The 25,930-nt window shown below is 46.1% G+C and overlaps 1 protein-coding gene across 1 annotated transcript in view; it reads right to left on the bottom strand.

The window, feature by feature from the left end:
• Positions 1 to 2,085: 2,085 nt before the first annotated feature.
• The window catches only part of PPM1K (protein phosphatase, Mg2+/Mn2+ dependent 1K), a 69,653-nt gene continuing 45,808 nt past the window's right edge, over positions 2,086 to 25,930 (bottom strand). The window contains exons 6-7 of the mRNA XM_086961964.1: positions 25,623 to 25,757; positions 2,086 to 7,439 (exon numbers count right to left, since the gene is read on the bottom strand). Coding sequence (XP_086818090.1) covers positions 7,308 to 7,439; positions 25,623 to 25,757 — 267 coding nt within the window. The 3' untranslated portion in view covers positions 2,086 to 7,307. The remainder of the gene's footprint in view (positions 7,440 to 25,622; positions 25,758 to 25,930) is intronic.

The raw sequence follows: 25,930 nt of genomic DNA, 5'->3' as shown, positions 1-25,930 counted from the left end.
AATAGAAGGAAGACAAATCCACCATGGTTGCTGAAACATTACCAGTCACAGTCAAGCCTATTGTGATGCAGAGTGGATTTGTAAAGTACTTTGTTCTTATCTACAGCTTTTTTTTTTTTTTAACATAGCTGGTATATGACCCGGGGGTGTGGGACTTGTAGGGGACTGCGCATGGGTGGATTTAGGCAAGGACGCAGTGCTGGGAGAGTCTAGAAGGACCTCACATTCTGCTAGGAGGTTGTCAATGTGATCAAGTAACCCCCCTTGCAGCTGTGCTTAATGACTTGATTCTTTTTTGAGGAAGTTTCCCCTGATCCACCCCCCTAGTTTTGTGCTTACCCATCCCTATTTCAGGCCAATACTCACAAATAAAAGGGAGCACACAATAAAAACAGGCTAGGAAACAAGTGGCAAAAGGCCTAAAATGCGAGATACAAATATTTGCTGCCAGGGGCACAGTACCTTGCATTGCTAAGAATGTCAGTTCAAAGGAAGATTTGCTGTGAATGTCAGGGGGTGGCACAACCCAGCCTCCTCCGGGCGCAGACAGGCCCGCCATTGGCCCACGCGCTGCGCACCTCCAGGCGCAAAGAACTCTTGTTGGCGCCTTCCTGGCGCATGTGCTGATAGGAGGTGTAGTCGCCCCCGGGTCCGGCCTCAGCAGGGCAGCAATGAGTGTCATATCAGATAAAGTTAGCATAAGCCCCATCTTGTATTGGAGAAGGAAGGCGCTGGTTTACTCCAGAGCCAACGGAGGCAGAGACTGAATTTATATATAAATTAAAGATATTTTTGATAAAATAAAAAATTTAAAACAGTTATCTTGTGGGACAATGTTGTGTTTTCGAATTTAGGATGTATTACCTATGTATTAATTAATGTATAGGGAGAGGAATTCTGTTTTTGTTCTCACTCCAGAGCTCCATCAGTACAAGGAGGGCCTAGGAGAGAGCCATAGCCTTTTGGGCTCTAGCAAAATACCCGGGATCAAGTATGTTAGATCTCTTCTTGGAGAAATTGGGTTCACATCCTTGAGAAGCACTCCAAAACGAGTCAGCGGGGATTTCTAAGATCATCATTAAGAAAGCTTATTGGCAGTATAAAGTTCTTGCGGCACATTCCCTGGAAAGTAGAGATTCTTTGACGGATGCATTTCTTATAGTTAAGGATGTTTATAGCAGAAATAATTTCATGGACGAGATTGAACCTCCCCATGCCAGGTGTTTGTTCTTACAGTTACGTTATGGAACCCTACACCTCTTTTCCTTTACAGCCAGATTAGCTAAAGTCCCTAGTGGTGATGAGTGGCACTGCCCGGTGTGTTGTTCTCCCAAGGAGACCCCAGAAATTGTTTTGTTTTTCTATCCAGCCTTTAAAAGGAGCAGGCAATGCTGGATATTATGGTTATGCTATCTCTGGGTACTAGAATATATAAAGTTGCCATTAAGATACCTAGTGCTGATCTCAGCAACCCATCGATTTTTTCATGAACTTGCTAGCTATTGGCTATGTGAAAAGCAAGGGCAAAGTTTTGCATACAACCTGGGAACCAACTCATGGTAGACGTAGGGATGTGATACGCTGTACTATTCATGTTCAGATTTTGGATGTTAATGTTGGATTCTTTTGCGGTCTTTTCTTGTCCCCCATTGTTTTCTGCCTAATAATTAATTGCATTCCAAGTACTTAAAATTTGCTGTATTTAAAACTCATAGGACCATTCCCTGAAATGTAATGATTTTTTAGGTTTTTCATTATTTATGTTTTATACTGCACTATGTGTTCTCATGTGATTTTATGGCCTTTGAGCCGAAATAAAGTTTTATTGATTTGATATGAAATTATTTGTAGATCACTATTAGTCAGAAGTTTGCTAAAGGTGCAGGAGTAAACCTACTGGAGTACATTTCCAACTTATTCAAACTAGGGGGCCTTTGCATGAATAAATATGAACTGTCTTTAACGAGTTCCTAATAGCAGCAGAATTGGAGTAGAAGGTATGCACAATAGCTATTGTCATATCGAGTTTATCACTTAAACCGATTTTCATTTAGGAATTTAAAGTAATAAAGCACATACATAAGGTAACCGAAATTCAAAAACTTTATTTGCAAGCCATTAAATGAAAATACTACACATTGTACTTGGCATGACACTAGTTTGCATTATCCATTATCCAATTGAACAGAGAAGCATGAGTAGTAGGAAAAGTTCTTTCATTTAATACACAAAATCTAGACCACGATACCCAAAAGAAGGCATAGTAGTAAAGGAAGTACATCATGAGAGGGGCACAACCGAAAATGCTGAACAGCTATAATTGAAGCAGCATTACTTGAGAGCAACAGGGTTTTAAAGGCAAAAGGTTACATTCCACAACATGTGCAATGCAAAAGCACACCAGCAATTCTGAACCTAGATCAAAGAGTGTTAACACGTGTAAAAATTGCAAAACCAGTAGCTATCCAGACAGAGAAAGTAACAGTTCTGCTTATTTTCAGACTTAAAAGAGGTTTATGCTACAAATACACTTTATATTTATAAACATTTTATGCCAGGAATTATTTGTGCTTATTTACATAAAATACATTCAGTGAACTGCTTCCCCCTGTCCCAGGTTCAAAAGAACAGGGTGGATTAAGCCACTAGAAGTCAGTCCCAGGAACCCAATGTACAGTACAGGCAAGCAATTCTCAGCACAGAGCAGCAAATAAACTTTAGTGATCTGCAGGTCACATGAAAGCCTTCAAGATAGGTGGTGTATATTATTCCATAGCCCTTCTCACTAACATTTGGCATCAATCTGCTGCCAGTAACTAGTACTCTTGAATTTATGGAAAAGCACACTGCAGGTACTCTTATTTCAAATGGGTATTAGCCATTCAAAAACTGTTTTCCTTGTTTACAAGAGCAATAACCTCTTCTGGTTAAGCCTTTAATTTGCAGCTAGATTCGCAGCTTTCAAAGATGAAGAAAGGAGAGCAAACAGTGAAACATCAGTGTCTCACATGACGTGCTGGTAATTCGCCAGACTAAAGTTACCCACTTACAAGGCATCCAACAATAATACGTAAAAAAATGAAGTGTAAAGTAGTTTATTTCTAGAAGAGAGAATGCAAATATTTCACATTTAATAGGCCCCACTTAACATAAGTGGCAGTACGGCAAAGTATCTGCTTCAGCACACTTTTATAGCGCTACAACACTTAAAGCTGGTATGTGCTGAATAAATTCTATGCAGTTTCAGGATGGTTTGAAGATGCTTGGGGAACACATCATAAAGTTATAGGTACAGCCATGACCATTCAGGACATTAAAAGCCAAATACCTTCACTTCCAAACAAGAGTGCATTGAAAGACAACAGCAAGACTTTATTTACAAAATATTTTACATCAATATTAAAAACTTACAATACTTGTTTGTACGTTTCATAACAGTACAGGTTCCATAAACGAGGAACTTATTAAGCTGCATAGCCTTTTCACAACATGAATGCAATGGAATGTATGAAACTCAGCAGGGTACTGAAATGCAAATCCTTGAGACATTAACGAAGCAGGGGTTCAACAAAGTGGCAAAGGAAACACCAACAAGGAACAAAACACACCTCTACAATATTGGTTTTTCCACAGAGCTTTCAAAAAGCACACACTACTTTTAGTCTACAGAGGACTCTAAAATAGAAAATTAGTTTAGGACATTTTAGCCACAGGGCAGTGTGTATAAAGTTTAAGAAACAAGAAAAAGGTGGCTTTCATTTTATATTTAGATAAGAACTAGGAGAAAATGATTGATGAACCAGAAGCTACAGGTCTGACGGTGAAATAAAAAAAAAATACCCTTTCATACTTTATACTGTACACCATTACAATAATTTTCTTTAAACCAAACCAATGCACGTGTGCAGTATCACAGAAATAACTGTCATACAATATATATATATCTACTTACAAAAACATATATACAGATAAATATATACAAACGTCACACATCATATAAATTACTATTTAGCGCTTATCTAAAAAAACCTAAAAAAAACAAGGCTGTATCCCATTGTGCAACGCAACTGGAACAATTCTAAGGCAAGATTGACAGCTGTCCATGGTGCTACTTGCAAAGGGTGCTAGCTTACCACTAAAAAGCAGAAATGAGTGCTGGAACTGGAAGGTGTAAAAGCTCAACTTTTCCAAGTATGGCCCTCCGATGAATGCAACCCTTCTCAGGCCCACTGGTAGGACTAAACTCGGCAATACATCTGGATGGCAGAAAGGAACAGCTACCCAAGCATGGTCTGCAGGCCTCTCAGAACAGGCGCAAAAGGCAGCTCCACTGACCTGTTCAGTAGCATCCTTTAACCACATCAGAGGTGTCAATGCACAATTTCTACAACATATTACGTTTTAGATATTCAGCAAAGACACAGAAGGTCATAGCACTTCTTCCACATTCCAAAATGAAGTCAAATGTGCCTTCAAGGGTATTTGAAAAGTTACAATATAAACAAGTATTTTGCGTTTCTCTATTATGTGGTCCATCCCACTTCCACTAGCGCTTTAAAATAAGAATGTTCTAGCAATAGATGCTAGAGAAAAGGGCTGTAGAGCATGAATTAGCAGGAACCTTTCCCCATGTACACTATAGTAAGACGATCCACTGGCTCCACTGTGCATTACTCTTCCACCAGTATCTTCAGGACAATGGCAAGTTAAATAAAAACAACTTTTAAAAATAAAATAAATTTAATCTCAATGATAGCCAAGATCCAAAAATGTAATACTCCGCCCAACAGTACCGGAGAAAACCATAAACTGATTCTTCAAAATTGTTCCATGTTTTCATCCCCTCAAACCTTTGGGCCCAGGTTAGTAAACAGCACCCAGACATGCCATGTAGGAATACAATAGACCTATAGTGTGATGCAGTACCCTTTAGATGCTCATACGTGTAATACATCCATTAATAAGCAGTCAAAGGGTCCAATGAATAAAATAACCAAAGCACAACCACCAGACAAATAGTTTGTAGAGTTAGAATGAGGTTTCCCCAACAAAAATATATGCTGGATTACCAAAGTCCGCATGAGTCCTCTTGCCAAAATATACAGTCCACCACGAAAACAAAAGTAGGTCCATGATTGCCTCATGGTACCTACAGCAATCCTGAACTACCTAAAGAGACGGCTATCTGGGAACCAACTCCATATCAACAGCCTTATGGTTTGCTATTTCTTAAACATAATAAGGATTTGGAGTCTTGACTCAACTAATAGAACGAACACCACAATACTTTTTAAAAAGAGTTTTAATTATTAGAACCAAGTCTGACTTACCAAATTATGAAAAGGAGATAAGACCGTCCTGGCAATCAAACCAGATGAATGTAGGTAGGAACTTGTTTAAAAGAAGAAAAAAAAACTATTGATGCATGCCACAAATCAAAAGTTAAACTTATAGCTGTCATCATGTAGTTTTGCAGGTAGACCCAAAGCAGAGTAAGACACTGCAGGAACCCATAATCCTGTTAAATAGTCTGACGGCACATGAACAAAAAAGAAAAAACGCCTTCAATTTTCAGACAAAAAGCCACTACCACCATATCCCTAGCCATCAACTCTAAGTCAAAAGATACTCCAACAGACAAGGGCCCCGAGATGCCACAAGCCTTCTGCTTTGTTACATATAAGAAAGCAGATGAGTGATGAGTCATTCCTTAATGAAAGCCTTAGGCAAAGGAAGGGAGACCATAACCCAATGTTAACTGTCTGATCGATCCATTTCTCAACTCTTCCCATTAATAACAGTTCCTTGCTGTGATTCTAGAATTGATGTACTGTTCTTTCCAAAGCACTCTACCACCACTACCAGGTGAGGAAGCATTATATAAAACCCTTTGGTGGACACTTGAAAATTCGACTAGTGATTTCATACTGGGTATCCATGGTCATGGTTTGCTTCCTTAGCACAACTAATTAAAAGTAAAAGAAAGGAATGAATGAAAGATCATAATAGCTTAAACCTAGATCAAAGGTTGCCTAATGCAGATATTCTGGTATCTTCATGAATCCTCCCCTTCCTCACCAAACCATGCCACGCTTCCTCAAACACCACAAAAGGTCGGCTGTACAAAGATGTATACAAGAGAGGCCATGGCATGCCTTTAAAATGGCTCTGTGCCACTGCAGCTGCTTTTCAAGCTTCCTGCTTTCTCAAGGAATTCCAGCATAGACTAGACCCTCTCAGATGGGTAGCGAGAAACTTTATCAACTCTACCAGCTGAATCTCACCCTTAGAGGTAGCAACAAAGGAATGGTCAGAAACAAAAGTATTAATTCAGTGAACCGTTTAAAGAATCACAAAGGGAATACTAGAGTCAATGAAGTTTTAATCCTAATGTGCCCCTAGTCTTTTTAGCTTGAGGAGCCACCTACAAGCATCAAGCCCAAGAGGAACAAAATGTCCTCATTGTGACATTAAAAAGCAATGGAACAGTTAACTGAAGAGCACTTGCAAGTTCGAAGTTTGAGAGGCTGCCACTGGCAGACAGGGATACTTGCAAGATTCTTTTTGCTGCGGCATCCCAGATTTCAAGAGTCACAAATACATTTTAGTGACCTGCTGGTGGTGGAATGAAAGAGAGATATTTATGAAATTCACAGAACACACATGGTTTTGAAGAAATTACCATTACATTGTTGAACGTTATTTTGTACGCTTAAGCTATTGTACCACATAAAACACCCTTTATTCTTCCAGGTACATAACACCATACTGCAACATTTAGTATGCTAGGTGTAATTAAACTAATTTTCATGACAATGTAAAAATTAAAAATTATGGGGCATTACAAATTAAACTTCTTTACCGCGAACATCTAAACAAAAAATTGATGAGCTATGATAAGTTTGCCGCCTGATGGACCACATGTATGCAAATTAGTTTGAGTCATAAGGCAGTATTTGGACAATAAAAGGAATATGGAACGCAGTCAATACTTCCATCTGGGCAGTACAAAGGCCTATGTTTAGCTTTCGAAAACATTTGGAAATTGCTCATAGTGGATCAGAATATACTTTTTAAAGCCCTCATAGAAGACTAAAAACACCCTTCATTCCTCTGCTTATACACCAGCAGACTCTAGATTAAAACTGGGGAAAAAACATATAAGTCATACTGATTACTAGATGTAGCCTTGTTAGGAAAACAGTGACACACTGGTTTGTGTAACCAAGTTGCTTTTGTGCAAACAGTCTTTAAAAAAAATGAGGTCCTGCATACTGAATAAATTACAGACTTATGCGCAGTAACAACTATGCCCATCTTCCGCTTGAGGCAAAACTCCGGCTGAAAGAAAAATTGGCTTCACAGTTCTTGTGCTTTCCCCAAGCACCAAATGGCACTATAATAGCAGTGCTGTTATCCTCAGTGCCATATTGCAGTGCCTGTATAAAGAGAAAAGGGAGAGAACAACATTAATATGCGCGTGGAAAGGACATTCTTATGCAAATGTAAAAAAAACATTTTATGCCAAGGAAACGGTTGGATACTTTACAATAGGTAGCGATTTATCCCTTTAGAATATCAGATCAATGTTTTAAGATACGTGCAACAGAACATATACATCTCACTTGAAAATATTGTTTTCCAGCCATGAAGTCTTATCATTAATTAGGTCATTTCAGATGTTGCAGTGATATTATCAATAATGTCATAGAACAGGTCATGAGCTATGATCCTGGTAAGGTGCGAGCATGCACCCTACACTTTCACAGATCCCAGCACCTCTGCAGGAGCAGGCATCTATTACCGGGACAGAGAGAGACAGACTTCCCCGAGTGCTCATTTTAAAAGACTGCAGCAGGTTAAAGGGAAGTTTTCTCTTCGTGTGCGCACCACAAACGGGGAATACAGTTGAAATAGATACTGCTGGGGTCCAATCAGTATTCTGATGGGGCACCTCAGGCTGGCAGTGTGAAGAGGCAGCTCTTCAAGTACTTATGCAAATTCAATTAACACCTTTACAAGCCCTTTTGCTCTGCCAGCTTGCTTGAAAGGACTTGAAGAGGTGTTAAGTGCATTAACATGTAAACAGAGTGCAAGGGAGACTCGCAGGTTAATTGGTCTATAAGGCCATCAGGTTGCTCTTGAAGGCATTTTTGATGGCTGTTTGTGGTCTGTTTAATGGGCTGGTGGGGCGGCTTCCCCGACGATTTCCCCAAGATTATCACAAGCACTGCCTGCAGTAAATACAAATGCATAGAGTAACCAATACCTTGTAAAACACTTCAAAAGCATGTCTTTAAAACTGATTTTTAAAACTGGCCTAATTTCCAAAATTGGGAACTTTTTATTTTTAGCATTCTCAGTCACTAATGGAGGCCACTTGTGGCCCAGTCCAAAACTGAAGACACATGGATAGCTACAGTAACAAGCATTGGCAAAGCCCTCAGGTTTCACCTATGCAAGATATGGAGTAGTTTCTGTCCTGTAACTCCATTTCTGTAGTAGGGGTATCTCTGTTATAGTCTTAATCTAGTGAATAGTCCCGCCCATGTGCGTGGACCCCGGAGCAATCAAAAATAATCTCTTAAAGTGTCGAAAAGATGCAGAACTGCACAGACACTTAAGAGAGAATTTAAAGACAGATAATGCAGCCTATAACCAGGCTACACTGTCCAGTACTTCAACTAGAAATTCCACCAAAAATCCACAAAAATCAAAGTCTGTCCAGATTTCCCTTGCCTCAGCAGCAAAAACCCTCTGGAATGATAGAGAGGAGGACTTGGACAGACAAGCCCGATAGGCTGCCATTATGTGGCTCAAAACAGGATACTGTGCCTTTAAGAGAACTTTCCAGAACTTCACAGTATCCCAGAATGCCCTGCAGGTCCCTTTTACTTTCAGTTCTTTTTGAAGGCGTAACACGCCAGACCTGTAGCATTCCTTACATGAATATCTCTCTCCACCGGGGAGGAGGGCGGGCGCTTATGACTATAACAGAGATACCCCTACTACAGAACTGGAGTTACAGGACAAACTACTCATTCTGTAGTAGAGGATCTCTGTGTATAGTCATAATCTAGTGAATAGAATGGCGAGCCCATCCTCACACCAAAGCAGCGGTGGAGAAACGAGAAATAACACCACTATTGTGCGAACAGATTTCGCAGCGAAGCCTGCCCAACCTGAGCGTCTGCCCTGGCATCCGTGTCCAGACAGTAATGCTTAGCAAACGTATGGACCGACTTCCAAGTGGCGGCCTTGCAGATTTCTGCAATAGGAACATTACGGAGCAAAGCCGTCGTGGCAGCTTTGCCCCTGGTGGAATGAGCCTTAGGTTTACCCCCTAAGGTCTTATTAGCTTTCTGGTAACACAGTTGTATGCAGGACACAATCAGGACACAATCCAGCTAGAGATGGACTGCTTAGAGGTAGCAAGACCTGTCCTGACTGATCCATAATTGATGAACAATTGGTCTGACCTACGAATATCTTTGGTCTTATCCAGATAAAATTTCAACACCCTCCTAACATCCAGGGAATGTAAGGACCTTTCCGCTGGAGATGAAGGATTTTGAAAAAACGTAGGCAAAGTTATAGTCTGGTTGACATGAAAATCAGAAATAACCTTGGGAAGAAATTGAGGGTGAGTACGCATAACAACCTTAGCAGCATGAAATACAGTATAAGGTTCTTGGCAACACAACGCCTGAATTTCACTCACCCTGCGGGCCGATGTAATGGCCAAGAGGAACGCCGCCTTCCAGGACAGGTGCTGCAACGAAGCCTTATGAATAGGTTCAAAAGGCTCCTTCATCAATCTGGACAGCACCACATTCAATTCCCATGAAGGCGAAGGAAGCCGGACAGGAGGGAATACTTTCTTCAAGCCTTCCAAGAAATCTTTGATCACAGGGATCTGGAAAAAAGAAGTCTGTGAAGGGCATTTCCTGTAGGCAGTCAATGCAGCGAGATGAACCTTAATGGAATGAACATTAAGGCCAGACCGCGCTAAATGTAGAAGGTAAGGAAGGATGACGTGTTCCTTGCACGTCGTTGGGTCATAGTTCTTGGACTCACACCAGATACAAAACCTCTTCCACTTGTAAGCATAGGACGTCCGAGTGGAAGGTCGCTTAGACTCCTTCAGAATGTCCATGCAATCTTCGGGCAGATTCAGAGGGACATATTGCACTCTCTCAGGAGTCATGCCGCCAAACTCAAAGTCGAGAGGTTGGGGTGCAACATCTGCCCCCGAACTTCGTGAGAAGGTCCGGCCTGCACGGCAGCCGTATGTGCGGAAGGAGAGACCGGTGAAGCAGGTCCGTGAACCACCACTGCCTGGGCCATTCCGGGGCAATCAGGATCATCCGTGCCCTGGACTGGGACAGCTTGATGAGCACCGCTGGAATCAGGGGAATGGGTGGAAAAGCGTACAGAAAGCTGTTCGAACAGTTGATCCATAGCGCATTTCCCAGCGTCCCTTGCGGGTAGTACCTGGAGGCGAAGTCTCTGCATTTGCTGTTTTCGGCGGTGGCAAACAGATCTACGTCTGGAGTCCCCCACCTTTCGAAGACTTCTCCTAGTACTTCGTCGTTTATGACCCATTCGTGGTTTTCCTGAATCAGTCTGCTCAGTGCGTCTGCCTGAACATTCTGCACACCTGGTAGATGGGTAGCCGTTATAGTCAATCCTCTGGCCAGAAGCCAGTGCCAGATCGTCTGCACCTCCTGTGACAGGGTGTGTGATCTCGAGCCCCCCCCTGCTTGTTGAGGTAATACATCGTGGTCGTATTGTCCGTCTGTACAAGCAGAGAGTTGGTCTGGAAGGACGGATGAAAGGCCTTCAGTGCCAAGTGAACAGCTCTGAGTTCCAGGAAGTTTATATGGTAAGTGGACTCCATCGGGGACCACGTTCCTTGAATCTGTAAGTCTCCCGAATGCGCTCCCCAGCCGTGGAGAGAAGCATCCGTGACGATAGTCTGATTGGGAATGTCCTTGTGGAAGGGAACCCCTCTGAGGAGATTCTCCGCTGAACACCACCACTTCAGAGACTGAAGAGCATGCAAAGACAGTCGTATCTTGTCGTCCCAAGATTCTTTCCTCTGATCCCACTGGTCCTCCAAGCACTCCTGCAGAGGTCTCATGTGCAGCCGTGCATGAGGAGTGAGGAAGATACAAAAGGCCATCGACCCCAGTAGAGAAGACACCGTCCTCACTGTTTTAGATGGAGCGGTCATTTGAGCCTGAGCCTTCCGAAGGATCGATCGCCCTCGCTCCTCCGAAGGAGACACGCTTGCTGACAGCGTATTGATGGTGGCTCCCAAGTACTGAATGCACTGGACCGGGATCGGGACAGACTTGGACATGTTGATGTGCAACCCCAACTTGTTCAAGAGAACGCACGTCTTCTGGAAGTGTGCTTGAGCTTCCGAGAAGGAGGAGGCCTTGATCAACCAATCGTCCAGGTACGGGTAGACAAACACCCTGTTCTTCCTTAGGTGTGCCGATACCACGGCCATACACTTCGAGAATGTTCTGGGCGCAGATTTCAGCCCGAATGGCAGTACTGTGTACTGATAATGATTGGTGCCGACATGAAATCGCAGAAACTTCCTGTGTTTGCATGTAATGGGCACATGGAAGTACGCATCCTGTAGGTCTATTGCACAAAGCCAGTCTCCCTGTTGCAACTGAGGATAAATCTGATGCAACGACAGCATGCGAAACCTTTCTCTGCGAATACACTTGTTTGCCTGTCGCAAGTCCAGAATGGGCCTGAACTCGTCTTGTCCTTCTTGCGAACCAGGAAGAACCGGGAGTACAGACCTCTTCCTCTTTGAGACAGAGGTACGTCTTCTATCGCCCTTTTCCTTAACAGGATATCGGCCTCCGACTGGAGCTCGCGCAGTTGATACTGTGAGCTGACCGGAGGGATCGCTGGAGGCGGGCTGATGAACCGAAGACTGTATCCATTGCAAACAATATTCAGCACCCACTTGTCCCGAGTAATTTTTCTCCACTCTGCCAGAAAAAATTGAACGCTTCCCCCCCACCGGAGCGGGTAACGGATGAAGGGGAAGTAACAGCTCAGGGTCGCAACCCGGCCGGGCCCTTGTTCGCTGTAGAGGACTGCTGTCCCCCTCTACCCTTCTGGAAGGATCTCCGGAACTGCTGCTGTTGTTGCTGCTGCTGTCCCGAAGACTGCCCTCGTCCTCTCCCCTGTGCACCGAACCGTCTTTGGAACGGGCGGTAGGACTTCTTTTCTTTTGGCTTCTCCAAGCCCACAGCCGTAAGGGTCTCCGCCTCCGCCTTCATGTGGGCCATCTCGTCATCTGCGTGTTTTCCCAACAAGGTCTCCCCGGAAAAAGGCAGATTGGCCACCCGCTGCTGGGCCTCCGGCTTGAGTGACGTGGTGCCGCGGATTGATCCCATGACAGTAACCATGGGCAGCCAACAGGGAGACATCCGCCGCTGCGCTGATGACCTGGTTTGACACCAGCATTCCTTCCTTGAGGATCTCTTGAAAGTCCTCCCTCTTGTCTCTTGGCAGAAGTTCCACAAACAGTTGCAGGGAGTCCCACAGAGCCCGGTCATAGCGGCCTAGCAGCGCCGCATCGCTGGATGCCTTCATGGCCGTGGACGCAGTCCCACAAGCCTTCCTTCCGAGTCGATCCATCGACTTTCTTTATCTGGAGGCACAGTGGAGGACGGGGAGGTAGAGTCTAACTTCCTGGCCGCCGTCACTATCACCGAGTCAGGGACCGGATCTATCCTCAGAAAGGCCGGGTCCGAATCCGGGGCCCTGTACTTCTTCAGAAGCCAGGAGGGAGCGGCCTTCACCACTGCTGGTGTGAGGAACAGCTCCTCTGCAGGTTCTACCAGTCCAGGTACTAGTGGTAGAAGAGGGCGAGACAAGTGCTTCTTGTGAAGCGTTTCGAATATCACGGACGTCGTAGGTGTTGGAGCAGTCACCGGGATACCCAATTTCGCAGCCCCCCTCAGGAGAACCTACTGGAATGTGCTTATGTCGTTCACCGGAGACACTCTGGTCCCTGGGGGGCACGACAAAGTCGGTGAGTAGGAGCGGGTCCTGGAGGAGTCCGTGCGGGACCTAGATCCCCTTCTCCTATGGCGATGCCTTGATTTAGTGGAGGATCTGCGTCGACTCATCGATCTTCCTCTCCGTCCGGAGCGTTATCGCGACTTCCTCTGCCTTGGGCGATCCGCCGGTTCCACCGGAGCAGGTAACTTAGGCTTGGCCAGGGCATTTGGCCTAGGTGTCCCTTTGGGAGAGGTCGGAAGATTAGGCAGCGAGACCGACACCGGAGGCGGCTTTTCTGGCAACAGAGGTCCAGGCTGAGGTGGTGGCAATGGAGGCCGTGGAGTCACCTTCCGTGACTGGGTATACACCTCGGAATACACCAAGCCCGATGAACCGCCTTCTTTACCAGCCTGGGATGTTGGCAAACCTCCCATGGAGTCAGGTCTCCTTCCCCTTTTCTTCGACGTCGAAGAACGGCGACCAGACGGCGAGCGTTGGTCCCTTGACGTCGAGCGTCTTCTCCTCGCCGTCGAACGCCTTCGCCTCCACCTTCTGCGCCTCGACGGCGATCTTCTACGCCGCCTCGACGGCGACCTTATGCGCCTCGACGGCGACCTTCTGCGCCTCGACAGCGAGGATCTCCTCGACGACGATCGTCTCCTCTTCGTCAACGGCGGTGGCGCATCGACGGCGAGCGCCGACGCCGGGCCTTTCGACGCCGATCGCTCGACGACGACGATGAAATAGTCACCGGAGACTTCAATGGTGGCCTTATAAGGTCCTTTGACGCCGAGCGTCAACGTCGTTTTGCCCCCGACGACGGGGGACAGACCGTAGTCATCCCTCTCGACACTCTAGTTGTACAATCGACCCAGACGGAGAATGGGGACGCTTGCTGGTCTTCCTGCCGCTGGGGAGGCCTCAGCATGGGCAGAGGAAACCCCTCCATACCCACCTTGTGCCTTCATCCTTCTTACTTCAAGGCCCTGAAGCCTGATCTTCTTTCTGACCTTCAGGGTCCTGCCAGAGAAGCCTTGACAGATCACACACTCCTCTGGGACATGGGAAGAAGGAAGGCAGAGGATACACACCTCATGGGGATCCGATTTGGCCTTCCTCCTGGAGCACTCCGGGCATTTGTCGAATAATGCAGGCATATTCGACATAAAACAGAGTGCAAAAACCAAGGAGAAAGGCACCAAAGTACTTTGAAAGCACTTACCTTTGAAAAATCAGTGAAAAAACACCAAAATCTCAATGCTCCAGGGTACTGCTTGCAGGAGTTGGAAAAAAGAACTGAAAGTAAAAGGGACCTGCAGGGCATTCTGGGATACTGTGAAGTTCTCTTAAAGGCACAGTATCCTGTTTTGAGCCACATAATGGCAGCCTATGGGGCTTGTCTGTCCATGTCCTCCTCTCGATCATTCCAGAGGGTTTTTGCTGCTGAGGCAAGGGAAATCTGGACAGACTTTGCTGTTTGTGGATTTTTGGTGGAATTTCTAGTTGAAGTACTGGACAGTGTAGCCTGGTTATAGGCTGCATTATCTGTCTTTAAATTCTCTCTTAAGTGTCTGTGCAGTCCTGCATCTTTTCGACACTTCAAGTGATTATTTTTGATTGCTCCGGGGTCCACGCACATGGGCGGGACTATTCACTAGATTATGACTATACACAGAGATCCCCTACTACAGAAATTGGCTTTGTCAATGTTTAATGTTTAATAATGGTTCACAGCAGCACATGCTTAAAGTAAAGGGGAAGCAAGCATTGAAATACAATAGGTCTCACCTTTAATTAAGTTAAAGCCAATTGCTTTGCTAATTGTATTGAATAGCAAAGCAAATGACTAACTTCATGAAAGGAGAGACCTGTTGCATTTTTAATGCTTGTTTGTAGATATTACAAGTTGCTTCAGTCTGTTGTAAGCAGCACACGCAGTCACAAAACAGAGAGGGTTTAAGTGTATGCTAATTAATTAATTAATTCAAATAATGTAAGACCTTTACAAAACAATGTATGTAAAAAGTTGTAAAATGCACCCATACTCGTTTTAACATCACTAGTAACCTACGGAAGAAACATGAAAAAAAAAAGAGATTTGGTCAAAGGCTGTGTGAACGGACCAGCGCATACATACAGCCCTTGTAAACCTTACAATCCAGACTCATTTGAATGTGCCCAGAGGGTCTATCTGGTTCGCACAACTGCTCAGTGCGAGCCTGTTCATTCATCCATTGATTCATAAGCTTTACAAACACTTGGTTGCACACTGGACGCAAAATTTAAAAACAGAATTAACAGAGCCATGCAAGCAATATGTCAACTTTTGCAAACGCTGAAGGTGAGGCTGAGGGATTTGGAAGGGGGGGGTGGGGGGGGGGAAGGGTGCAGCACATTATCCTGGATGGGCTCAGACATTCCAGCATGGAAAGTTGTGTTGAAAGGAAACCAAAGCTAGCGCCAAGACACCTTCGGGGACAGGGAAAGACAGACCAGAAGACGGACAGGAAAACATACGGAAAGGGCAGAAGTGGAGCATGGCTGATCCAGAAAAAGCATGCAGAAAGTGAGAAAGCAGAGAGGAAGGCAGGAAGTGGGGCAAAAGGAGAACCCAAAAGAGAGATAGAAACACAAGCATTGACATAGCCAATAGGTCTCGCCTTTGGGACCTATAAGTGTTTAGCCATGCAACACTTGATGTTGTTGCACCAAGGATATTGTGCTGCATAACTAAATACTTAGAAGGTCCCAAAGGCGAGACCTATTGGCTATGGCAATACTGGTTAGGACTTGTGGCCTGTGAATAGGACCATAGAAACTGAACCTGTACCTGGAAATTTTGAAAGAAGCCGGTACCTTAAGGGGGAAGCGTGAGGTAAAACCTGCAGTGAAATGGGAAAGTAACGAGCCCTGTGAAGTGTGAAAGATTGCGTGACAGCGAGGCCTGTGATCCAGAGCACGAACTATCACAACCTTGATATTTGTATTCTGAGGACACAGGAAGAAAGCACAAAGAAAGAATTACTCCAGTCAAGGAGACATTATGTAAACTGCCAGGTCAGAGGCGGAGTGTCAACAATCTCCCATCTCTGACTGTAGAAGGATGACTCACACTCCCTCCTCGACGCGGAGATAAACCAAAGATGTGCAATGTCCCTTCAAAAAAGCACCAGCCGCAATCACTTCCCACAACCCCCCCTCCCCCAGCTCCACCACCCTTCCGCCTTTTTTAGGTCGAGGACCGAAGGCTGCGCTTGCGCAGTCTCCGGGAGGAGATTTAATGATTAGGAGTATGGGGGCTTGAACCCGCCTCTCTCCCCCATTGGCTAGCTTCCTAAACGGAGGCCAGTCATTGGAGGAGACAGGTGTCACTCCAATAAAGCCCCGTCTCTTTCGGATTCGGGGGCGTGTTTTTTGCATTCTTTCGACTGTGACGTCACCTGTCACGCAGAACGCCAAAACACGCCCCTGAATCCGAAATTTTCATATGTTTGCGGCCGCCATTTTTTTTTTGTATCACCCCCAGCGCGATTTGTTTTTCTGGGTACTGGCCATTAATGTGCTTTCGCTTGCGTACACCACAATAACATGGGGCCGGACTTCCGCCTTACCTCGCGTTGTTGTAACTTCAAGTGTTGTGCGGCTCCTTCTGCGGACAGCCCGTGCAGGTAGCGGGGAGGAGGGGGCTTGGGATAAAAGCTGTCTTCCCCCTCCTTCCCTCCATTGAACAGGAGCATCGCGTGGGAAGCAGACGAAGGCTGCTGGAAGCAGAGACTCTGAGGTCTAGCCGCATCTGTCTGCCCAAGCGCCCTGCGATGTTCCCCCTTCTCGTGGTCTTACCCCTCCTACAATATCACCCCCAGCGCAATTTGTTTTTCTGGGTACTGGCCATTAATGCGCGCTTGCTTGCATACACCACAATAAGGTGGGGCCGAACTTCCGCCTTCCCTCGCGTTGTTGTAACTGGAGGTGTTGTGCGGCTCCTTCTGAGGACAGCCCGTGCCGCGCGCAGGTAGCGGGAGGAGGGGGCTTGGGATAAAAGCTGTCTTCCACCTTCTTCCCTCCATTGAACAGGAGCATCGTGTGGGAAGCAGACGAAGGCTGCTGGAAGCCGAGACTCAGAGGCCTAGCCGCACCTGTCTTCCCAAGCGCCCTGCGATGTTCCCCCTTCTCGTGGCCTCTGCGACCCGGATACTTTTCCAGCAGCAAGTGCTTGCCCTGGCACCACTGCCTGGAGTGAAGGATTATGAAGTTGTGCGTCCACAGAAACTGTATTCCCGACACAGACGAGACACAAAGGCAAAATATCCAGACAAAGTGCATTATGGCTTTAAATTAAAAGGTGAGGACGTGGAGGTGCATCTTAAAAGAAACGAGGATCTATTTGGTCAGAACTACACTTTAACACACTATTTACCAGATGGTCAAGAAGTATTAAGGGAGGGAGAGGGATTACCGTGGGGGATGGGGAGCCACCAAGGACTGGGGAAGGGTGGGGGGGGGGGTGAGAGATTGCTTTTTTAGTAGGTGGCTCTATGTGTGGGTGGCTCTGTCTGTGTGAGGGTGGCTCTGTGTAGGTGGCTCTATGTGAATGACTGTGTGGATGGCTCTTTGTGGGCGGCTCTGTATGTGTGTGTGGGTGGCTTTGTGTGTGGCTCTGTGTGGATGTAAATGCAATAGGTCATGCATTTGCGAGCGATTAAGCTACTGGCATTGTAAATGACAATGCCATTTATTTATGATTAAAGAAAAAAAAAGAAAAAATAATTAGCAATGTCAATAGCTCTACCTTTAATAATGCCGAGACCATTGCATTGTAAATGCTGGTTATTGCCCTGAATCTTAGTCCGAACAACTTTTTACAGATAGTTAAAAAGAGAGGGGATTGTTTATTGAAGGTTTTAGGAACCTTCACCTACCGTTATGTGCGTTTGTTCCCTCAAATGATGATGAAGGGGAGGGGAGTGTAGGTTTGAGTTCATGGGTGTAGGAAGGGGTGATGGGGAGAGGGGAGTGGAAAAAGGAAGAGGAAGGAAAGAAAATGCCTGGGGAGGAAGTAAGGAGGTAAGAAAGGAAGGGGAGTGAGAAGTGGATGGTGGTTGGGGAGGAAGAAATGGACAGGGGAGAAGGAAAGCTGTGCGATGGAAAGGACGGGAAAGATGAGACTGAAGGGAAGGAGCAACAGGTGGAGATGAAGGGGATAAAAAGAGGCGTTCGAGAGAGGAGACGAGGGGGGAAGGAAGAATGAATAAGAAAGAAAGCATGTCAAAGGACGGGGAGGAGGGTGAAGTATGGAACGACAAAGTGAAAGGGAAGATGAAGGATATATAAAACTGAATAACCAAGCACAGCAAGAAGGGGAAACTGTAGAGCCCACTTGATGGAGCGTGTTTCTAACTCCAGAGTACTGGACAGAGTGGGCCCTGCTCTGCGACCCCCTTATTTATTGAGAAAAGTTGTTTTCCGCGATCTGTAACTTTATCATGACAACGGACACCGGCAGAGCGCCACACACACAGAAACAGAGCCACACACACACACAGAACCACACACACACAGAACCACAGAGCCACACACACACACACACAGAGCCACACACACACACACACAGAGCCACACACACACACACACAGAGCCACACACACACAGAGCCACACACACACAGAACCACACACAGAGCCACACACACACAGAGCCACACACACACACAGAGCCACACACACACACAGAGCCACACACACACACAGAGCCACACACACACACAGAGCCACACACACACACACAGAGCCACACACACACACACAGAGCCACACACACACACAGAGCCACACACACACACAGAGCCACACACACACACACACACAGAGCCACACACACAGCCACACACACAGCCACACACACACACAGAGCCCCACACACACAGAGAGCCACACACAGAGAGAGCCACACACACAGAGAGCCACACACACACAGAGAGCCACACACACACAGAGAGCCACACACACACACAGAGAGCCACACACACACACAGAGCCACACACACACACAGAGCCACACACACACACAGAGCCACACACACACACAGAGCCACACACATACAGAGCCACACACATACAGAGCCACACACACACACACACACAGAGCCACACACACAGAGCCACACACACACAGACAGCCACACACACACAGAGAGCCACACACACACACACACAGAGCCACACACACACAGAGCCACACACACACACAGAGAGCCACACACACACACAGAGCCACACACACACACACAGAGAGCCACACACACACAGAGAGCCACACACACACAGAGAGCCACACACACACACACAGAGAGCCACACACACACACACAGAGAGCCACACACACACACACAGAGAGCCACACACACACACACAGAGAGCCACACACACACACAGAGAGCCACGCACACACACAGAGAGCCACGCACACACAGAGAGCCACGCACACACAGAGAGCCACGCACACACAGAGAGCCACGCACACACAGAGAGCCACGCACACACAGAGAGCCACGCACACACAGAGAGCCACGCACACACAGAGAGCCACGCACACACAGAGAGCCACGCACACACAGAGAGCCACGCACACACAGAGAGCCACACACACACAGAGAGCCACACACACACAGAGCCACACACACACACACACACACAGAGAGACACACACAGAGCCACACACACAGAGCCACACACACACACACACACACAGAGAGCCACACACACACACACAGAGCCACACACACACACACACACAGAGAGCCACACACACACACACACAGAGAGCCACACACACACAGAGAGCCACACAGACACAGAGAGCCACACACACACACACACACAGAGAGCCACACACACACACACACACACAGAGAGACACACACACACACACACACAGAGCCACACACACACACACACACAGAGAGCCACACACACACACACACACACAGAGAGCCACACACACACACAGAGAGCCACACAGACACAGAGAGCCACACACACACACAGAGAGCCACACACACACAGAGCCACACACACACACACAGAGCCACACACACACACAGAGAGCCACACACACACACAGAGAGCCACACACACACACACACAGAGCCACACACACACACACACAGAGAGCCACACACACACACACAGAGCCACACACACACACAGAGCCACACACACACACACAGAGCCACACACACACACAGAGCCACACACACACACACACAGAGCCACACACACACACACACAGAGCCACACACACACACACACACAGAGCCACACACACACACACACACAGAGCCACACACACACACACACAGAGAGCCACACACACACACACAGAGAGCCACACACACACACACACAGAGAGCCACACACACACACACACAGAGAGCCACACACACACACACACACACAGCCACACACACACACACACACACACAGAGAGAGCCACACACACACAGCCACACACACAGAGCCACACACAGAGCCACACACACACACAGAGCCACACACACAGAGCCACACACACACAGAGCCACACACACACACAGAGCCACACACACACACAGAGCCACACACACACACACACAGAGAGCCACACACACACACACAGAGAGCCACACACAGACACAGAGAGCCACACACACACAGAGAGCCACACACACAGAGAGAGACACACACACAGCCACACACACACAGAGAGCCACACACAGAGAGCCACACACAGAGAGCCACACACACACACAGAGAGCCACACACACACACAGAGAGCCACACACACACACACAGAGAGCCACACACACACACAGAGCCACACACACACACACACACAGAGCCACACACACACAGAGCCACACACACACAGAGCCACACACACACACAGCCACACACACACAGAGCCACACACACACAGAGCCACACACACACAGAGCCACACACACACACAGCCACACACACAGAGAGCCACACACACAGAGAGCCACACACACACAGAGAGCCACACACACACAGAGCCACACACACACAGAGCCACACACACACACAGAGCCACACACACACACAGAGCCACACACACACACACACACAGAGCCACACACACACACAGAGCCACACACACACACACACACACACACACACACAGAGCCACACACACACACACAGACACACACACAGAGCCACAGACACACACACAGAGCCACACACACACACACAGAGCCACACACACACAGAGCCACACACACACACACAGAGCCACACACACACACACAGAGCCACACACACACACACAGAGCCACACACACACACACACAGAGCCACACACACACACACACACAGAGCCACACACACACACACACAGAGCCACACACACACACACAGAGCCACACACACACACACAGAGCCACACACACACACACAGAGCCACACACACACACACAGAGCCACACACACACACACACACAGAGCCACACACACACACACAGAGCCACACACACACAGAGCCACACACACACACACAGAGCCACACACACACACACAGAGCCACACACACAGAGCCACACATACACAGAGCCACACATACACAGAGCCACACATACACAGAGCCACACATACACAGAGCCACACATACACAGAGCCACACATACACAGAGCCACACATACACAGAGCCACACATACACAGAGCCACACATACACAGAGCCACACATACACAGAGCCACACATACACAGAGCCACACACACACACATTCCTCAGTCTAGGTCAGCCACACGCCCATCTCTGCCCAGTAACGCCCCAAGGAACAGAGGCACTAAAAAAACAATCACAAGCAGGGAACAGAGGCACTAAAAAAAGTAAAATAGAAGTGCACATATTGTATAGCAATGAAGTAGAAAAACAATAATATACTTCCTATTAATAGGACGAAGCATATTAGGCGTGCTTAAAAGCGATAAAAAGAACGACTTGGCATCCTACAGTGAATAAATGAATACACAAAGTAAATGACAACTTTCAAATTTCGCGCATTATAAATTTGGAACAGTTAACTCCAATATATTACGGTGCAGTGCCAAGGTCGCAGACAGCTTTGTTAAGGGGTAGGGGTGGGGGTGGGGGGGGGGGGGTGGGGGGGGGGGGGGGAGGGTACTGGCGGGTCTGGTCAGTAATGCAATGGACCTGCTGATGGGCTTAGCAGGGAACAGTTTTCAGATTTTTTATTTAAAATGGTTGCAGCAGGTTGTAAATACGGTCTTTGGCTGATTTTCCCTTTTATTTATATTACTGACTTTCACTTAACAAGAGCTTGCCATGAGACAGCCTTTTGTCTCTAAGCCCCGTCCGTTTCAGGTCAGGGGGCGTGTTTTTTGTTGAGTGATGGATGAAGTCACGGATAGAAAGGACAGCAAAAAAAACGCCCCTCAATCCGAAATGGACGGGGATTAGAGTGACAGGCAGAGCTCTTCTCCAATGGCTGGCCGCCGTTTAGGTAGCCAGCCAATGGAGAAGAGCTGGCTCGTTTACCTCCCTACTCTAAGACATAATTTCTCGCCCAGCGAGACTGCGCAAGCCCAGCCTACGCAGGTCGAGACCTAAAGAGTGCTTTCTGGACCAAGAGCTACCTTTTTGCCAAATGGGGAGTAATTCCGTTCAGTAGTTGGGGCTGTAGCAGTTTCTAAAGAATTCTATGGAAATTAACATGGAGAAAATGCTTTTGAGCCCCCCCTTTCTCATCCCAGTAGATAGATCACCCCGAAACTTTCAAGACAGCAGTTGAAAAGACAGACATATTAGTTTTGAAAATTTCACGAGGATTAGTCAAACAATGCCAAAGTTATTGGGAAATTAAAAAAATTTCTTCCTATGGAAACTAGGTCCTAAATATAACTACCTACCGGCGACCGCCAGTAGGTAATAAATATATATGTATGCATGTGTATTTTTAGGGTATAGGTGTGGGTGGTGGCATAAGATGGTAGGGTATTTTTGGATTTAGGGATGGCTGGAGGTATAGGGTGGTAAAGCTATTTTTATGGTTTAGGGGTGGATAAGGGTATGGATGCTAAGGTTATTTTTAGAGTTTAGGGGCTTTAGGGTGGGTAAGGGTATGGGGTGGTAAAGGTAATTAAAAAAGGGGACTTGTGGGGTTCTTTCCCCAAAAAAGATTCAAAAAATTATAATTAATTAAAAGAGTGGGGAGTGTTGGGCGGTCTCCCCAAATAGGAAAAAAATAAAAACATAATTTTACATTTTAAATTCCTGGCCAGCACCCTTCTTGGGTACCAGCGAGAGTCTGATACATTCCTTTGCAGGAGCAATTTTTTCCACTGCTCCGGTCCAGGCAGGGCAGCCCTACCCGAACACCTATGTGTGTTTTTTGTAGACCAGGGGACTGAGTCCAGAGTCTTGCAATGAAAGGAGCACATCTTCATTGGTGTGGTGGCACCAATAAGATTTTAGCTTTTGATCTATCGGGTACCTTGATCCTCAGTGGCTAGATATAATTTATATATATATATATATATATATATATATATATATATATATATATATATATATATATATATATACACACATATATATATATATATATACACATTTTAGATCTTAATTTCTCAGAATCTACTGAACGGATCTACAACAAATAAAGCACACTTTCTGGACTAAGATCTAGCTGTGTGCCCCACTCCACTTTTCCAGAGTACCCAGAAACCTTCAATAAAGAAGATTAAGTGGGAGAACTTTTTATATATTTTTGTTTTAAGTTTTGGGACGGTTCATCAAACTGCACCAAAAAAACTTAATTTTCAATTTCCTTTTGCCATCTTAGCCATATCTGAGAACCTCTATTGTCTTGCCCACTGTCTCTTTTATAATTGTTGCACTTGCTAATCACTAAAGATATAACAGGAATAAGAGGAATAGCGTATGGAAATTTCCACGACCATTTTATCGACAGGGCATTCCCTTAGGAGAGACGGTGTGGGTGTCTGAATGCGAAGTCTTGGCATTTTGCATTTACTGCAGTTGCAAACAGATCGATCACTGGGGTGCCTCACTGCTGGAAGACATCTTGGAGCACTAGTTATTTTAGTTCATGCTTATGTAATATAGATGCTTCTCTGTTTTCTATCTGTGGCAGATGTATTGTTATCTCTGAATGGCCTATCTCCAGATCTCCTGGCAGAACATTGACAACATATGGGACCTTGTTCCTCCTTGCTTGTTAAGATAAAACATTGTGGTTGTGTTGTCCACCTGGGTTTGCACCGTCTTTTTCCTCACTTGTGTCCAAGAAGCCATCAGGGGCAGGAAAATGGTCTTTAGCTCCAGTGCCGGCTCCTCCCCTAAGGCGGAGGAGTGTTGTCCCACTGCCACAAAGCAGCAAAAGAAAGAAAAAATGTAATGTTAATAACATTCCGTTATTATCATTTTATTTTTTTCTCAGCATTTTATTTTGTCCTCCAGCTGCGGCAGTGCATGAGGCAGCGGAGCTGCAGGGGAGGAGTGGAACAATTTTGTGTGCAATGACTGTTTGGTCAGACGGCTCGCGCCGCCCACAACAGAAATGCGCATTTTCCCCCCTTCTCCATGCAGACAGCATTACAACTTGCATGGAGAACATGCCCACCCCCACAGCCCCTGGCTGAAAGCTGTGTCACAGCACTCAGACCAATCACAACGCTGCATTTCAGCATTGTGATTGGCTATGGGGTGAGAGCCTGGCTGCCTGCATCCTGTTCCGACCTGGAGTCAGACATAGGTGAGCAGGAGAGAACAAGGGGGACCAGTCGGGTAGGTAAGTGTTATTTATTTATTATTTTTTGCAGCCAATTGCCCCTCGCACACACACCCACGAGCTGTGCTGGCTGCCATCGTTTACCTCCAGGACATCTATGTTTTGGGTAGCTTCTTCCACCTTCCATAGCCATCAGGTTCTTAGTTGCCCCATGTACACCGTTTCGGCAGGTGAGGGATGGGTCAGTGGTGAAGGTAATTGTTGGAGTTGGTTGTGTGAAATGTCTGCTCACTTATGTTGACCACGTTCCACCAGGTCATCTCTTCTAGCAGTCTTTGCGTTAAAAGCACTACATTTTACCAACTCCCTGTTGCCTGTGATGCTTAAACACAAAAACCTAGTACAGTAACTTCAATTGGTCGTGATGTTTTTAGTGTTTAAAAACAGTCTTCTGAACTTAAACTCCGCTAGGAAGCTCTTCTAAACACACAGCCAACTGGGGGTATCAAGACTGACTGGAGATTGACTGCTTATGGGTGAAGTATTTAGTTAAGTCAGCAGCTATAACAACATGTCCATTGTGTGTCAGGGTTCAATACTACCCGTAAGTTGAATTCCAAATGATCGTTCTATTTAACATGCAGAAGTATGGAAAACTTTCTGTTTACTGAGTTTTAGTTAACAATCGTTTTGTTGGGGTTTTTTGGCATTTCAATTGTCCCAAAATAACTTTGAAAACTGTTTAGCATGCCATTTGCAATACATACGGAACACTTTCCTAAAATCTCTGTAGAGTTCTCAATTACCTGCTCTGTAAGGACCTGAGCTGCCTCAGTGGGATCATGACATTGGTTTATGATGTCGCAGATCTCTTGACTGTTCACAATGAAGTTGATTCCATCTGTAGTTAGGACAAGGAAGCCATCGTCTGCATGATGCAGCTAAACACAAACAAGCATACAAATTATGGCAAGCAAGGTCATCAGATTATGTTCTAATCACAATTGTTTTGTCATTTTCAGCATTTGCTCTGACTAGTTAGTGTTATGAAGCAGAAATAGTAAGTATGCAACTAAATACTAGATACATAATTATAAAACTGTGTCCTATCCTT

This window comes from Lissotriton vulgaris, chromosome 3_1 (genome assembly GCF_964263255.1).
Source record: "Lissotriton vulgaris chromosome 3_1, aLisVul1.2, whole genome shotgun sequence".
NCBI lineage: Eukaryota > Metazoa > Chordata > Amphibia > Caudata > Salamandridae > Lissotriton > Lissotriton vulgaris.
The sequence above is the reverse complement of the archived record's forward strand: the minus strand, read 5'-3'. Positions and strand labels throughout refer to the sequence as shown.